Raw genomic sequence first — 15342 nt, forward strand, 5'->3', positions numbered from 1 at the left:
AGCTATGATTTGACACCTTAAGCCACCACTGTCTTCAGTCTTTTATTTGTATAAAAGCCCTCAACTTAAATGATGTAAAAAAAAATGGGGAGGATCAACTTCACAACAAATGGCTGAAAATGATTGTGTAATCAAATTAATGGCCACAGTAAAAACACACATGGGAAATCTCATTTCAAGAGATCAGTAGCTTGAGTGGTAACTTCAGAGCTAAAAACCTGCTGGGGAGGGACACCACAGTGAAGCCAAGCCTGGCTCGGACCTGCCAGAGCCCCTCACAAGATGTGTGGTGCGGCTGGCCCTGGCTGAAGTGTCAGGTCTACACAGCATCCTCATCGTGCCACCCCAGGGTGTTTAGGGCCAGGAGCTCCTTGCTGTGGCCTCAACAGGGATGGGATATGAGGAACAGGACACATTCACTACATGTAGGGAGAAGGCAGCAGCACCCAGAGCACATGGCAGGCTGTAACAACCAAGGCTGGCCTCCAAGTCAGAGCTGTCCCATCAGCGGCACCAAGAGGGGCTTGGGGGAGAAAGCAGGCATTGTTTGCGGGAGGGGAGGGTTCTGGGGGGACAGTAGTGTCAGCATTGTCCCTGCTGCTGGTGTCCCTCTGACACTAAGCCCCCAGCTCATGGCTGTCTGGGCAATTCATAAAGCCACGAAGTCTGTTAAGGCACAATTCAAGTATCTGTAAACATGGATGATATCCAGGGAGGTTCAGCAAGCGATTCAAGTACCAGTGACACAAGATGCAGCAGCCTTCAGCCATCCTGCCAAAGTGCCAGCACCCACACCTCCTCTGCCGCAGTGACAGACATGTCCCAGATCACCTTCTGGCTGCTGTCGGCTTCAGGGCCGCTTTGGGGGGGATGTCCAGCTGCAAAAACGAAGGGGATGTTGGTGGGGTGGGGCGTGAGGTCCCCGTGGGGCCTCTTGCTGCTGGTAGGGGACAGAAGTGACACTGGGTGTTGAGGGGCACTGGGCACAGCTCACCTGGGGCAATACCAGGGATGTGCATGGCTGAGACAAGAGGGTCGGAGGCTTAGTGGGAGGCACTGGTGGTGATGGCGATGCTGCTCCTGCCACCACGCCACAGGGCTGGGCAGAGGGGCAAGAGGCAAAAGTGAAGTGGACTCCCTGTAGGTGAGCCTGCACAGCCTTGCTCTCCAGGCACCAGCCCCAGCTCCATCCCAGCACCAGTGCTGTACTGGGGGCACCTACCTCCTTTCTCTTTAGGGCTGGCAGAGGTTTCCTGGGTGGCTTTGGCCTCTCCTGGGGACAGGAGGGGAGAGACTTGAGTCCTTCTGGGTGCTGGGAAGGGACCTGTGTGAGGGACGGCAGCCAGACTTCAGGGCAGAGGAACAGCTGCCCCAGGGAGCGGGGATGGTGCTGTCCATCAGGCAGGGACATCACACCCAGCAGAGGGATGTGGATGAGCTGGCACTCAGGTTCACTGCAGCTCCCACCCCAGGGCTTCATGCTGCACTCCTACCTGCGGGACCGGGCGGCTGGGCACCAGGGGCTGGGTGCTGCGTGGGGCCATGGTGGTGCTGAGCAGCTTGGGGCTGCTGATGTCACGGTGGGACAGCTGGCTGCTGGGGGGCTGCAGCCGGTTCCCCTCCTGAAAGACCGGGTTGGTGAGGCCAGTGGTGGTTCTGCTGGAGGTCCTGTGAGGCAAAGGACTGACAGGCAACAAGGGCTGCTGCAGCCCCTCAGCCCTGAGCTTGTCCTGTATACTTGTAGCTTAACCCTGCTGCAGGCCTTCTTACCCCTTCTGGAAGTACCTCATCCCTCTGCCTCTGAGCAGAACAACACCTCCACCGAGCAGGATGCTGGAGAGTGCCAGCACGGACAGCACAGCAGCCAGGACCATGCTGCTGCTCCCTAACAGAGACACAGTTGACACTGGGACAGGCACCCTGATGCCAGGAATGCCCCATGGGGACAGAGAGGTGGCCAGCATGGCAACAAGACACTGACCTCGTTCCTCACTCCCACCCTGGCACAAGCACAAAGCTCAGAGAGATGATGCTGGCTACGTGCACAAGGTGCCCTACCTGGTGTGAGCTCCAAAACCTTGTGCTGGCAGTATGGTGGTGCCCACCCTGGCTCACAGTGGCACATCCGCTTGTGATTGCACACCTGAAACCAGGGAGGGCAGAGTCAAGGCAAGGAGGCAAAGTGAACGGCAGGGACTACCAGCCAAGCTGCTTGGAGATGGAGAGCCCTGATAGCTGCAGCCACAGGGAGCATGGAAGCACAACCTACCCCATGGCTGTTACACTTTGCTGAGCAGTTCTTCTTGCCATAGACCAGAAGGTTCTGGCAGCGCCCAGCGTAGCAGACCTGGGGGTGGGTGGGAGGCTCTGAGCACAGCCCCATGGCCGGGAGTCACCTCCCACTGCTCCAGCACATCCCCCAGCCACTCACCATCTCCTCCCCACACTTGGTGCCAGTGGGCACCAGCCTGAGGTTAGCCACCATCTCATTGCCATCGTTGCTGTCTAGGGCTGCTTTGCACTTGAATTGGCCAAAGGAGAGAGTGAAGAAGCCGCTCCCAAGGACAGGACTGGTGGTGTCACTCACGCACAGCAGAGTGCCGCACTTCACATCCCTGTCAGCAGAGCAGCTGTGAGCCCTGAGGAGCTTTGCTTGGTCCCCAGGGTCAGAACTGAAAACAGGCTCCCTGCTGCTTACTTGGGGCTGCAGGGCCTCTTCCCAGACTCAGTCAGGCAGTGGAGTTTGAGGTCTTGCCTGCTGTTCTGCTTAAAGCATTCATCAGGAGCTACTCGGGCTGCTGCAGGAGGCACAGAACAGAAGGATCATGTGGAGCCAGAGCCTGCAGCAAGCCAACAGCAGCTGGCAGCAACATGAGGGCAGCTACCACAGGCCATCCCTGACACCAAGGACTGCCTGCCCCACCACCAGCCCTCTCCCAAGGTGGGGGGAGAGGAAGAATGCTACCTGCACCCCAGAGTACACGGCACTGCTCAGCATGTGTGGGGCAGGCCCCGTTGTAGCAGTAGCCATTGCCACTCTGGCAGGGGATGCCGTTTTCCTGGAAGACATCCTCCGGGCACTCGGAGCTGAGGCCAGTGCAGTGCTCTGGAAGGTCACAGTCATTCTTGCTGGCCCGGCACATTGTGCCGGCAGCCTTCACCTGTGCAGAAAGAAGGCTGTCAGGAGCCACACGGGCACCACATCCCATTGCCCTGATCCAGGCCAGAGCCTGTCAGCACCCAAGTCTGCAAAGCATCTCTTTGCACCCCCAGAAAGGGGAATCCAGACACGGTGGCTTGTGCCACAGACAGATCTCTGCCAAAGATGGTACAAAGGTGTTTGATTTTGACTGAGCTACTGCACAGGAAGGGGACATAACCACGAGACCAGTTGTTCCTGTACTTAAGTACTTCCCCCCATGCAACACCTTGTGTTTTGTTTTTAGGTTGGGCTTGCCCCAGGGTCTTCTTACTGTCCTGTCCCTTCATATCAAGGCATTTCTTACACTGCACAGCAGCAGAGGTCCTCCAGGCCCTTTGGCAGCTGTAGGCATGCATTTCCTCTGCCACAAAGCTCGTCAGGAGTTGGAGTTGGGGGGTGGGGGAGAGCGGGCATCATGCCCTAGCCAAACACTAGGCCTCCACCAGGTCTCCATCCCTGCACAGTACCTTGCAGTCCTGGCAGCAGTCACCTTGTGCGCACTCGGCCCCCTCTCTCAGCTGGCAAGTGGTGGCATTGCAGCAGCGATCAAAGCACTCCTGTGAGACACAGCCAAAAATGGCTTGGTTTTGAGACAGCAGAGTCCAAAGTGGCTGGAGGAGGAGAAGCTGCATGGGGCCTGTGTTGGTGGGACCAAGGACCAAGGCTGCATGGGGCCTCTCATTACCACAGGACTGACAAGTCAAGATTTGCTTTAGCTGCAAGCTCCCAAGAGAAAAACACCATTGCCACAAACCCACACTGCAGAGAGAGCAGCAAAAGCCTTCCAAAACAGGAAGGGGCTGAAACTTTTCCAAATGCCCCCTGAAAGATTCTTTCCTTCTTTTGGGGGGGCAGTGTAACCATCATAGGCATAAAATGGCTCCAGGTTGAACCATGGGGCAAAAGCACAGCAACATCCTGGTCCAAAACTCTGCACTGCCTGACTGGGGCCCTGCACTGTGAGCGTGAACTATTCCTGCAGCATCTTTACCCCCATTACCATCATAAAACCAGAAGACTACAATAGATTTTTCATAAGATATGGAGTTTGGAGGAAAACAGACATGACCTGGGCCCCTGGAAAGGTAGCACCCTTCGCAAATCTCCAAGAATGACACAGAGGATCTCTGCGCTCACTGCATGAAGAAGGCAATGGGTTCCTCCCCACTGGTCCCAGCACAGGAGATGTCCCCTGGCAGTTTGTCACAAAACTTCCCACTGTGTTGCACTGGGATGAGGAAGAGCTAAACACGCTTCTTGCGAGGACAATTTGTTCTGATGTCCCCTTTCTTAGGCCATCTCTCCTGAGGACATGCTGGGGGATGTTTCCCTGGGGATGCCTTTTCTAGGAATGCTCCTGCTAAAACCACAGCCAGCTACATGAGGGGTGGGGGGGCACACATCTAAGTTAACAAATGCCTTCCCCAAGCTATTTTTTGGCATGAACATAAGGAGCACAGGGAAGTCAGGAGGTCTTGCAAAGCCCAAAGGCTGGAAAGAAGCTTGCACAACCCTCTCTGAGTCTGAGTGAGGGGGTTTCAGGTCCCAGCTACCCCATTTCTTCCTGAGCACCCAGGCTGTACCTCTGGCCTGCCGCAGTCGCACTGCTCTCCCCGCTCTACAAACCGGTTCCCACACACTGGCTCCCCATACAGCTCATCCGCCTGGGGGACATTCAGCAGGCAGCTGGTCCTGGGGTCCTTGAGGAACTGCCACATGTCCTGCTCACTGCAGCTGCTGAAGAGCCTGGGATAAGTCAAGCTGAAGGGGCACAAAACCAGGCAGTAGTGAGCACAGTGGAGCACCTGCAGTCCTTCCCACCCAGCAAAGGTCAGTTAACAAAGTGGTGAATGTTCTCCCAGACCTGACAGTCTACCAAGATTCACTCCAGCTCTCATCAGATCTAGAAATATTTGTTGCCCAGGGCTACTCTTCACTCTTTCTTCACATTTTCTCCACTCACCTGATCTTCGCTGCCATAACACATCCTCCTTGATCTTTGATTACAGGACAGTGGCAGCCAGCAATATCTTCATCATGAGACATCCCTAGGTTGTGTCCCATCTCGTGAGCCATGGTGGATGCAGCACCGATAGGATCCATGCTGTGGTCCTATGGAACAAGAACTGAAATGTGGTCACAGAATCACAGAATATTAAGGATTGGAAGGGACCTTGAAAGATCATCTAGTCCTGTCCCCCTGCCACAGCAGGAACACCTAAATCATTTCACACAGGAATCCATCCAGGCAGGTTTTGAAAGTCTCCAGAGAAGGAGATTCCACAACCCTCCTGGGCAGCCTGTTCCAGTGCTGTCACCCTCACTGTAAAAAAGTTTCGTCTCATATTTAAGCGGAACCTCCTATGTTCCAGCTTGCATCCATTGCCCCTTGTCCTATCATTGGGTGTCACCGAGAAGAGCCTGACTCCATCCTCCTGACACTCGCCCTTTACATATTTATAAATATAAATGTTAATAAGGTCACCCCTCGGTCTCGTCTTCTCCAAGCTAAAGAGACCCAGCTCCCTCAGCCTTTCCTCGTAAAGGAGATGCTCCACTCCCTTAATCATCCTCGTGGCTCTGCACTGGACTCTCTCAAACAGTTCCCTGTCCTTCCTGAACTGAGGGGCCCAGAACTGGATGCAGTATTCTAGATGTGGTCTCACCAGGGCAGAGCAGAGGGGGAGGGGAACCTCCCTCGACCTACTAACCACACCCCTTCTGATACACCCCAGGATGCCATCAGCCTTCTTGGCCACAAGGGCACACTGCTGGCTCATGGTCATCCGGCTGTCCACCAGGACCCCCAGGTCCCTCTCCCCTTCACTGCTCTTCAGCAGGGCAGTCCCCAACTTTCACTGGCGTCTGGGGTTTTTCTTGCCCAGATGCAGGACTCTACACTTGCCCTCGTTATATTTCATTTTCTCCCCACCCAATTCATCCAGCAGGACGCTGGATGGCAGCACAGCCTTCCAGTGTGTCAGCCACTCCTCCCAGCTTAGTGTCATCAGCAAACTTGCTGCCAGTGCACTCCATTCCCTCATCCAAGTCATCAATGAATATATTAAACAACACTGGTCCCAGGACTGACCCTTGAGGGACTTCACTAGATACAGGACTCCAAATGGGGATGGAGCATCCACTGTTTCTCTAGACAGCCTGTTCCAGTGCCTCACCACCCTCTGAGTAAAGAATTTCTTCCTAATTCCTAATCTAAATCCACCATCTTTTAGATTAAAACCATTGCCCCTTTTCCTATCACCACACACCCTGAAAAAACGTTCCTCCACAGGTTTCCTCTAGTAGCCCTGTAGGTACTGGAAGGCTGCTATAACATCTCCCTACAGCCTTCTCTTCTGTAGACTGAGGTAACTGAAGAAAAAAGCTGAGCCTGGAGTCACAGCCTCTGAAGAACTCCAGACTGGGCTCTGAGGGGTGTAAGTCAGCATAGATAAAGCAGCTACCCTGAAATGCTGCTTTGTATGTCACACATTTGACTGCTTATGTTCCAGTAAAGGATGTCATCCCTGGGGAGAAATGAATAGACGAGAAGCATAAACAAGATGACGAAAGGCCAACTGAAAGTCAAGTCCCAACCATGTGACAGGTGGTGTGAGAAGCCCCATGTCCATACAGCAACTCTGGGATGATTTTTATTGCTCAGGTACCTCAGAGACCTCTGCTGCAGCCCTTGTGGCATGTGCCTAGGCAGTGGGACCCACCTGATTGACACCGCCTGAGTCCCTGGTGCACATCGCAAGCTTCTTTGCCAGCCCTACGGTTGTGTCATAGAAGTCTACACCACTGTGGGAAGGAAAAGTGACCATGGGCATGGAATCTCTGTGCCAGCTCGGAAGCACCCATCCAGCCTGCTTACGTGATCAGCTGGGCATTGTCGTGCTGCTTCCTCTTCAGCAGCTCCGTCTCCCGCCAGCGGAGGAAGTTCTCCAGTGTCACCTCTGCATTACGACTGACGGTGATTTTGTCCCTGTTGCTCCACACCTCCAAGCCAATCAAGGCCACACGCAGGCCCAGAGGCTGGTAAAGCTGCAAAGGAATACAGTGCTTGTACTTTAGCCGAGTAGCAGCAGAGTAACAGTCTCACCTCCCCTGGGAACTTGTTGCCCAGCCAGGCCCCCCCGCCAGCAATACTATATGAGGTATAGCACCTCAAGTCCCCCTCAAAAAATAGCATCAGCTGGGCTAAACTATGTAGACAGGTCCTTCCTTTTCTTGAGGGCATCTGTAGGACATGGTCCCAGAAGAAATTCCCTGCTGTCCCCTCATGTAAAGTACCTAACAGAGAGCTCAGAGGCAGGCTTCACATGCTCCTGAGGACTCCAGGTAGAGATGAGCCTCAATGCCTACTTTGCACACCCTACTGGCCAGCAGAGTTGGTCACCCACCTATCTAATGGTGTGAGGTTGGCTCCAGCTCTACCACAGATCTCTCCCAGCTTTGACTGGGGTGACCGGGGCCCGTGCTAGCACTGCAGGAGTAAGGAAGGTAAGTTGGCACCCTGGGTCTCACCTTGTCAACATGGTTCACAATTTCCTTCATGCGGTTCTGCACCCTGTGCAAGTCCTTGTATTTTCTGAACTAGGGGAAGGACACAGAGAGATTCCCAAGTTGGCTTCCAGTTCCCAGCAGCCATGTAAGACTGAAAGCATGAACTCACCCTCCCTTACCTCTTCATTGTCTACAACCAGGACAAGCTCCACATATCGGGGCCCCTTGCGTAACTGGGCTGATTTCTGGAAGGGAAGACAAAAGTGAGTGCAGAGAAAAGCACAGCTCTCTGGTTTGCTGAGCCCTGTGGGATTTGTTGGAACCTCAGGCATCTTCCAGTGCAAGACTAGAGGTTCTTCTGACTCTGCTTTCTGATGTTATTTGGCCCAGGTGTTTCAGACATCTTCCAACACACAAGGAAAAGCTCCAGCCTGCTACTGCTTTAAGGCAGGCGAGAGGCTCTGTGAGACCCTGTGTGGAACTGTGCCAGGCAAGGAGCAGGGCAAGGGGAGGGAAGCATCTCCATGCAATGCAGCATGGCCCAGCTCTCTCCTGGGCTTCACAGACCCTAGGCTCTCAAAAACTCAGCTATGACAAGGAGAAGCAATGCGATCCTTAACCCAGTGATAGAGCTTCATGGGTGCAGCAATTTTAGGGTCATGGTCATACTCCAGGTGCATACTCCGGGTGGCACCAGCCTCTTGGCATGCGCCGCGCTTTGTCCTGAGGTGGGCAGCTCTGTACACCGCATGCCAGCCAGCCTTGTCCTCCTCTAGAGGCTTCAGCAGGAAGGTGGTCTCATTCACGTGGAAAAAGCCACTGCCAAGAGAGAGGGCAGGCATCAGGCTGGGGCGGTGTCATGCCAGCAGCCTCACAGACACTGTGCAGGATGGACAGAACACACGCCAGCCCTGTGAGCACCTGTGATACAACACACAGCCATACAGGAAAGCATCCACCACTTAACCCACCCTTCTGTGGCTCCCCTAGGTAGTTGGGATGAGTTACAGACCATTCACAGGCTGTGGCAGTCAGGTTCTCCTGGCCACGTGCAGGACATCACAAACAGCAAAAAGCCCTAAGCAGCTCTTGGGCCATATGTTAATCCCTAGCCACTGTGCACAGGAAAAGCCAGGGACTTTGTGCCTCTTCCCTGCAACTATGTCTCATCTTTCTGCGCCTGTATTATCCCATTCTCTGTGTGTATCGTTATGCTGCTTGTCCTGCCTGTGAACACGTCGTCCTCCTGCTACACGAACATATTACATGTCCCATGTATGCACATGCTGTGCTGAGCCAGGGTCCCTACAAACACAACCACTGCTCGCTACTGGAGAGCGAATTTGGTGTGGTAGAGTGGATGGCTCTGGTCCCATTCACAGACCCGGGGAAAGTGCTGCCTGCCCTGACCTCTTGTCCTGCTCAGCTTTCCACTTTCACTTGGTGCCATGAATCACTCCCCCAGAAGTGACACTGTAAAACTCTGCGGCTCTTTTCCCTGCTAGGCGCTGAGCCACAGAGCCATGCACACCCAGAATGTGGGGAAAGATTGTCTTTTGTTTTCCCTTTTCTTCCGTACTGCCCCCAACCAAACTGTGCCCCGGGGAAACCTCAGGTCCTACCTGAGCCCGCCACAGGTGCTGATGCTTGCTGCAGAGTCTGTGTACCCCACAACATGGCCTTGATAAAAGCAGTGATCCTGAAACACAGAAAAGAGGTGCATAACATTGTGTCTTACCAATCTGGCCTTCTGCAATGGCGTGATTACATCAGTGGGCAAGGGAAGACCAACTGATGATGATGCAACTCCATAGGGTTGCAGTCAATGGCTCAATGTCTAAACAGAGACCAGTAGCAAGTGGTGTCCCTCAAGGGTCCATGCCAGGACCAATACTATTTAATATCTTAATCAGTGACATGGACAGTGGGATTGAGTACATCCTCAGCAAGTCTGTGGATGACACCAAGCTGAGTGGTGTGGTTGATATGCTACTGGGAACTGATGTCACCCAGAAGGAATTGGACAAGGCACAAGGATGATCAAGGGGCTGGAGCACCTCTCCTACGAACACAGGCTGAGGGAGTTGGGGTTGTTCTGCCTAAAGAAGAGAAAATTCCAGGAAGACCTTCTAGCATCCTTCCAGTGCCTAAGGCGGGTTGCAGGAAAGTTGGTGTGGGGGGGTACTTTTTACATGTGCCTGTAGCTCTATGACAAGGTGAAATGGTTTTAAACTAGAAGAGGTTAGATTTAGATCACAGAAGAATACAGAAGAATTTTTTTACAGTGTGTGTGAGACACTGGAACAAGCTGACTGGAGAAGCTTGACTGTTGGAAGTGTTCAAAGTCAGGCTGGATGGGACTTTGGGTGACCTGATCTAGTGAAAGCTGTCCCTGCCCATGGCAGGGGCTTGGAGTGGGTCTCAGCTCAGCCTTGGAGGCATCTCAGCCCTCCAGGAAGCATGATAAAGCCTCCGTGTCATTGGTGGTGACCCAAAAACTCCTCTTCCAGGAGGCTGCTGTTACTCCAGACCCATACCTGGACATCTGGCTTCTCTGTGATCTCTGTGCCATCAGCCAAGTAGTGTGTCTCAGTGTAATGCTGTCCCAGCAGCTCCCTGCAGATCAGAAAAGGGAGCAGCACCATGAGAATCATCAGCTTTGGAGAGAGGATGGCTAGAAAGCAAGGCAGAAGGGTTCCATGTTGCTCCAGACCTCTCAAGCCAAATCTAACCCACCTGACCCACAGCACATTTGACACTCCCAAGAGCTCCCGGCTTGGATTTATTTTCCCAGTGTGGGTCTGGGCTGACGGCTTTGGTGGTCAGAGCTGTGATGTTGGGCCCCAGAGAAGTGACATGCGCAGCAGGGTGGTAAGTGAGCCTGCCCAGGGCCTGCCCACCCACACTCACCTGTTCTTCTCTAGGTGCAGAAGGTAGTCCCTGCCTTCAGCTTGGATGCTGTAGAGGACATGGTCCGGGTAGGTGCTCTGCAGGAAACAAGATGATTTGCACAAGTCAACACAAACTGCAGAAAGGATGGCTCCATTGCCCTGATCTTGCACATCCTTCCTGCTGGAAGGCAACTGTGGGATGGGGAGACTTGCTCCTCACTGGCCACATGCAAGCTCACCCTGAAGGCATCCAGCAAAGACGCAAGAAATCAGACAAAAAGAAAGCATGCGGGCAATAATATGAATCCCCAGCACATCCTGAGATAACAAGCAGGTCGCCAGCAATGAAGCTGAGTCAGCAAAGGCTGGTTTTCCGTGTCTGACACATGGCTGCAGATGGCCACATCAGAAACTGAAGTTTCCTGCTCATCAGTCACAAGAGCTCCTTTTCTGGGACTGAGTTCAGAACTTACTCACAGGCTGAACCACAAAGATCCTTGGTGCCCAACTGCTTTCATCAGCAGAGTCTTCCTTATCTCTGCCTGATCTAACACGGATATGATGAATAGAAAATAACCTTATTTGGATTCTTGTCTGCTACTGACGGTAAAGTTCAGTCTCATTGTGTTGGATTCCTCCCCCATCCCTCCTTCCCCCCCAGTGCTGGTGGAAGGGCCCCAAAAGTGTCTCAAGCACGCCCTTTGGTCTCTAGGACCAGGTCAGTGGGGCCAAGCCCCAGAACCCCCATGGAGATGCTGTATATCCACAGAGAGCAGGGCTGCTCCACCTTTATGAGAAGATTTGTTTTCCACTGGCCAAAGATCCCATGTGATCCCCCTCGCTTGGAGGCTGGGACAGAGACCTCCAGAGATACCAGCTCCCTGGGGCTGGTGGGAGAGACATCAAGGGATGTAGGACCTGAGACCTCCTCAGCCACTGCTGCAGCAAGGAGACAGTACCCCGAGGCGCATCCTCAGCTCTTATGGATCCTGGGGTGGAGACTCAAGCAAACTGGAAAGTGAGGGCTCACATTCCTCCTTGATGAGGTGTCTGGCTTCTGCCTGGGTGGATGGTGATGGTACCTATAGTCATCACAGAGTCTGGTCAGGTAGAGGGGTTTTCCTGCTCTCGGTCACCCTCAGTTCCTGCCGCCTGTCTTTCCAGCTTGCATTGCTGCTGGCAGCAATCGGCTGCTGGCCACAAAACACTCTCACAGGTTCCTGGCAAATTCTTCTCTCATGAACAATGTCTCCCATATGACATGTCTGTCCAGCACCCGCAGACAAAGTGGTGCTGTGTTATTGTTGGCAGTTCTGGAGGCTTTAAGAAATTGCAGAACAGCAATTCAGAGGGCAGAGTAGCGGCCGTCTCTTGGAGACAACCACAGAGTGAGGAGATGAAGAAAAAGAAAAAAAAAAAAAAACATGATAAAGATTCCCCACAATTCACCCAGCCACACATCAGAGGCTTGGCTGGCACCATCCGGGAGGACTTGTCCAGCCCAAGTTCCTCAAAGCCCTTCATGCTCCTCCTCCAGGACCCTTTCTTGTGGGGGAGCAGAGAGATGCAAAGAGAGGGGCAAAGATGCCCAGTGGCACAGATGGTGTCTTTAAATAGCAACATTTGTCTCATGGACAAGTTTAGGTTTCTAGAGCAGAGAAAACAGATGCTTTCGGGGAGTGTTTTTGAAGCTGTTTTATCAGAAAGGGTTTGAATCATGGATGAACATGCTGTATGAAGAGTTTACTAGGAAACAAATGTCCTCAACCCTTCCATCACCACAGGTGCTAAAATTGGTGCTTTTCACTCTTAAAACACAAATCCATGTATTCGGCTGGTCTTCACTTCTTTCAAGGCAATGTGGAAAGCCTCTTTAGTTCAAGGCCTTCATCACATGAATGCCTACCTGAGCACTCAAAACTCCTAAGTCAAACCCCATTCCCTCCCTCAGATTACAAGGTTTCTGGAAAAAAAAAAAAAAAAAAAAGAGAGTTTCTTTCATGTGTGTTTCTGAAACTTTCTGATTCTTATTTCCTGGCCCCAAAGGATTAAAACAAAACAAAACAAAAAAACTTAAGCAAACAACCTGCAAACTCCTATTTAAGTAAAGACCAGATGTCACAAGATCAGTGCAAGACTGGAAGGGGCAGCCACACTATATAACATCTCCAAAGAAAGCACTAAACATTGCCCTTCCTGAGAGTCCTTCCTGCTATCAGCCCCTATTTTGACCTGAAACCATCCAGAAAAGCTGTTGTGATCAAATACCTCCACATGGTGGACAGAACATGCAGTATCATTCAACCAGTGCAGACACCTGGCTAAAGAGGTGCAGCTCTGAGCTCTGACCTCTGCTGACCAAAACCCTGCTGGACACCCTGAGAGGCAGTGAAGGTGGCTGTGCAGAGATGGAATTTGGGAGGCGACACTACTTACAGGTGATGCAGAGAGGTCCCTCTTCCCCCGGGGCTCCAGCACCCTGCGTGGCATCACCATCTCATACTGCTCGACATGGGCCAGCTCCTCCTCTGGTCCACTAGAGACGCCTAGAAAATTCAAAGGGGGAAAATTCAAAATTCATCTGTGCTTTGAGCTTGCTACCTTTGCAACCCTCGTTTTTTGATGTCTGAAAGCAGAGGCTCCTCAGCACAGGAGGGAGCCAGCCAGGCCAGCAGTGGAGCAAAGTGCCTGTCTGCAGTGCCTGGAGCCTCACACATGGTGCCCCAGCAGAGCCAGCAGCCTTTGCTGCCTCCCCCTCGGCTGGCTGAGTCACAGTTTCTCCGCCAGCACATCTCTGGCTGCCGATGACAAATCCCCCTTCCCCCCATTCTCACAGGAGTTTCATCCAGGTGCAATTGCATAATGCTGCACAGCCCACATGCAGGGCTGGCAGCATGGCACAGGACAGAGGTCACCGGGAGCACATCTGTGGTGGGGACCAGTGTCAGACGGGGGGCTTCTCTGGCTGTGGGAGACGAGCCAGGCACTTGGGCTCAGTCCCAGTTTGCCATCCCCTGTCCTCAAGTGAGTGTGAGGTGGCGGATGGCACGTGGAGAGGTGATGGAGAGTGGGGTGGTGATGGCGAGTGAGGAGGTGATGGAGAGTGGGGCAGTGCTGGAGTGTGGGGCGGCAGTGGCAGTGATGGCCGCCAGCCTGGCACTGGAGCTCTGCCCCCCGTCTGAAGCAGTCGAAATCTTCCCGACCGAGCCGTCCTGACGAGCCAGCACCCCTCCGCTCAGCAACCCCCGCTGCTGCCCCGCCCCGCGAGCCTCCCCGCGCACCCACCCGCGAGCTCCCCCAGAGCCCTGGGCACCTCCGCCCGTTCTCACCGTGGCCGAGCAGCAGCAGCAGCAGCAGCCCCAGCAGCCGGAGGACGAGCGTCGGGACCATGGCTCGGCACTGCCCGGCCCCAGCCGCTCCGCGCCGCTCCGCTCCGCGCCGGCAGCCCCCGCCCGCCGTGACTCACCCACGGGCGGCAGGACGGGACGGGACGAGGCGAGACGGGCCGCGGATGGGGCCGCCCCCGGCAGGGGGGGGGGTCCGTGGGGCCGGGGCGGGTAGACCACAAGAGGAACGCAGCAGGGCCCCCCCCCTCGCTTCCCATGGCGGGGATTCGCTCCGGACAGCCGTCAGGCTCGGGGGGAGGGATGGTGACGGGGGCAGCCCCGGCTGCAGGCGCTGTAATTGCCCCGTGGCCGTGGAGGAGAACCGCATCTTGGCCCTGGGGAGGGAAGTGCGGCTGGTGTCGCTTGCTTGTGGTCATGGGCTCCTTCGCAAGGGCTCGCATGACCCAAAGCTGCTGGGTTCTGGAGGCCTGCGTCTCCACTGGCCTCCAACTCCTCGCTACAACCTGGGGATGGGTACTGCTTGGAGAGTCCCCCTCCTCTTCTGGGGTCTCCTGGGCTCGGGGACCACATGCTGGTTGTGGCTCTGCTTCATGTCCTCAGGCCAGTGGCTCTGTCCTGTGTCACCACTGCAATTCACTGGGGTTTACTCAGTCTTTTGCCTCTTGGCCAGGGTGTCCTGGGGAGCCTCAGGGACCTTGGTGGCCTGCAGCCGGGTGTTGTCTACCTACTAGAACCCTTTTCCTGCCTATTTTTTCCTTTCATTACTTTCACCCGAACACTCCTAGCCATGTCTGATCATAACAGTATTATTATTTCTATTACAGTTGTACCCACTGCAATGACTGTGCTTGCAAATTGTGCAGAGCTGAGCAGGCCTTGCAAGAACCACAGACCACTGCAGGCAGCCTGGCTCACAGGAGAGATACAGACTGGTCAAGCAACAACAAGCTTCTCCAGACACTGAGACCTGACCCGTGGAATGTGAGGCTGCTGAATTCAGACAGTTGTTCCTTGCGACTCTCCTGGCACAAGAAGGCTATGCAGCCCTTTGTAGAAGGAAGACACACAGATGCCTCCTGCTCTGTGCTAGCAGGAAGATGTCCAACCTGGCCTGCCCTTGAAGAGGGTGTATCTCTGAATACACCCTCTGAATACCTGGGGGGTATAGCCACTTTTGGGTCACAGTTTTGGGGCAGCTGAAGTTACCTGTCAGTGTGTTCTCATGCTGGGGACACTGGAGGAAGCTTGCACGCTCTCCCCATGGCCAATGGCCAGGACAACACCTTATAAGAATATGAGTGTAAACGGCATATGCATGTGAAGCAGGATGCAGAAAAACCTGGAGGGTGTTCACAAGAGAGATGACCAACAACTGGATTTAACCCAGGGAGCT

The 15342-nt window shown here is 54.0% G+C and overlaps 1 protein-coding gene across 17 annotated transcripts; it reads right to left on the bottom strand.

Annotated features, from left to right (window-relative positions):
• Positions 1-29: 29 nt before the first annotated feature.
• Positions 30-14128, bottom strand: ADAM8 (ADAM metallopeptidase domain 8). 17 transcript variants are annotated; one of them, XM_072040248.1, is made up of 23 exons: positions 13932-14123; positions 13039-13148; positions 10622-10698; positions 10249-10327; positions 9334-9410; positions 8332-8530; positions 7891-7956; positions 7733-7801; positions 7080-7249; positions 6925-7006; positions 5166-5314; positions 4786-4963; positions 3670-3813; positions 2966-3161; positions 2699-2798; positions 2432-2615; positions 2270-2347; positions 2059-2143; positions 1771-1885; positions 1494-1668; positions 1223-1324; positions 995-1099; positions 30-878 (listed from the first exon to the last, which is right to left on the bottom strand). In XM_072040248.1, the coding sequence occupies exons 1-23, from the start codon at positions 13990-13992 to the stop codon at positions 828-830; spliced, it is 2652 nt and encodes an 883-aa protein (XP_071896349.1). In that variant the 5' UTR covers positions 13993-14123; the 3' UTR covers positions 30-827. The 17 variants fall into 17 exon arrangements, 14 of the variants coding, with proteins under 14 accessions (XP_071896349.1, XP_071896350.1, XP_071896352.1 ...); XM_072040249.1 differs by having other exon boundaries at positions 1223-1273; positions 1494-1683; XM_072040251.1 differs by having other exon boundaries at positions 3670-3759; positions 13932-14121.
• Between the last annotated feature and the right edge of the window lie 1214 nt (positions 14129-15342).

The sequence above is a fragment of the Anas platyrhynchos genome, chromosome 6 (genome assembly GCF_047663525.1).
Source record: "Anas platyrhynchos isolate ZD024472 breed Pekin duck chromosome 6, IASCAAS_PekinDuck_T2T, whole genome shotgun sequence".
NCBI lineage: Eukaryota > Metazoa > Chordata > Aves > Anseriformes > Anatidae > Anas > Anas platyrhynchos.

Excerpts from the sequence above, each read along its gene's own strand:
- ADAM8 (XM_072040247.1), bottom strand. The coding sequence starts at position 13,992 with ATGGTCCCGACGCTCGTCCTCCGGCTGCTGGGGCTGCTGCTGCTGCTG. Across the intron at positions 13,149-13,931 it reads GCTGCTGCTGCTCGGCCACG|GCGTCTCTAGTGGACCAGAG; the intron begins GTGAGAACGGGC and ends TGAATTTTCTAG. Across the intron at positions 7,957-8,331 it reads CCATGAAGCTCTATCACTGG|AAATCAGCCCAGTTACGCAA; the intron begins GTTAAGGATCGC and ends CTTCCCTTCCAG.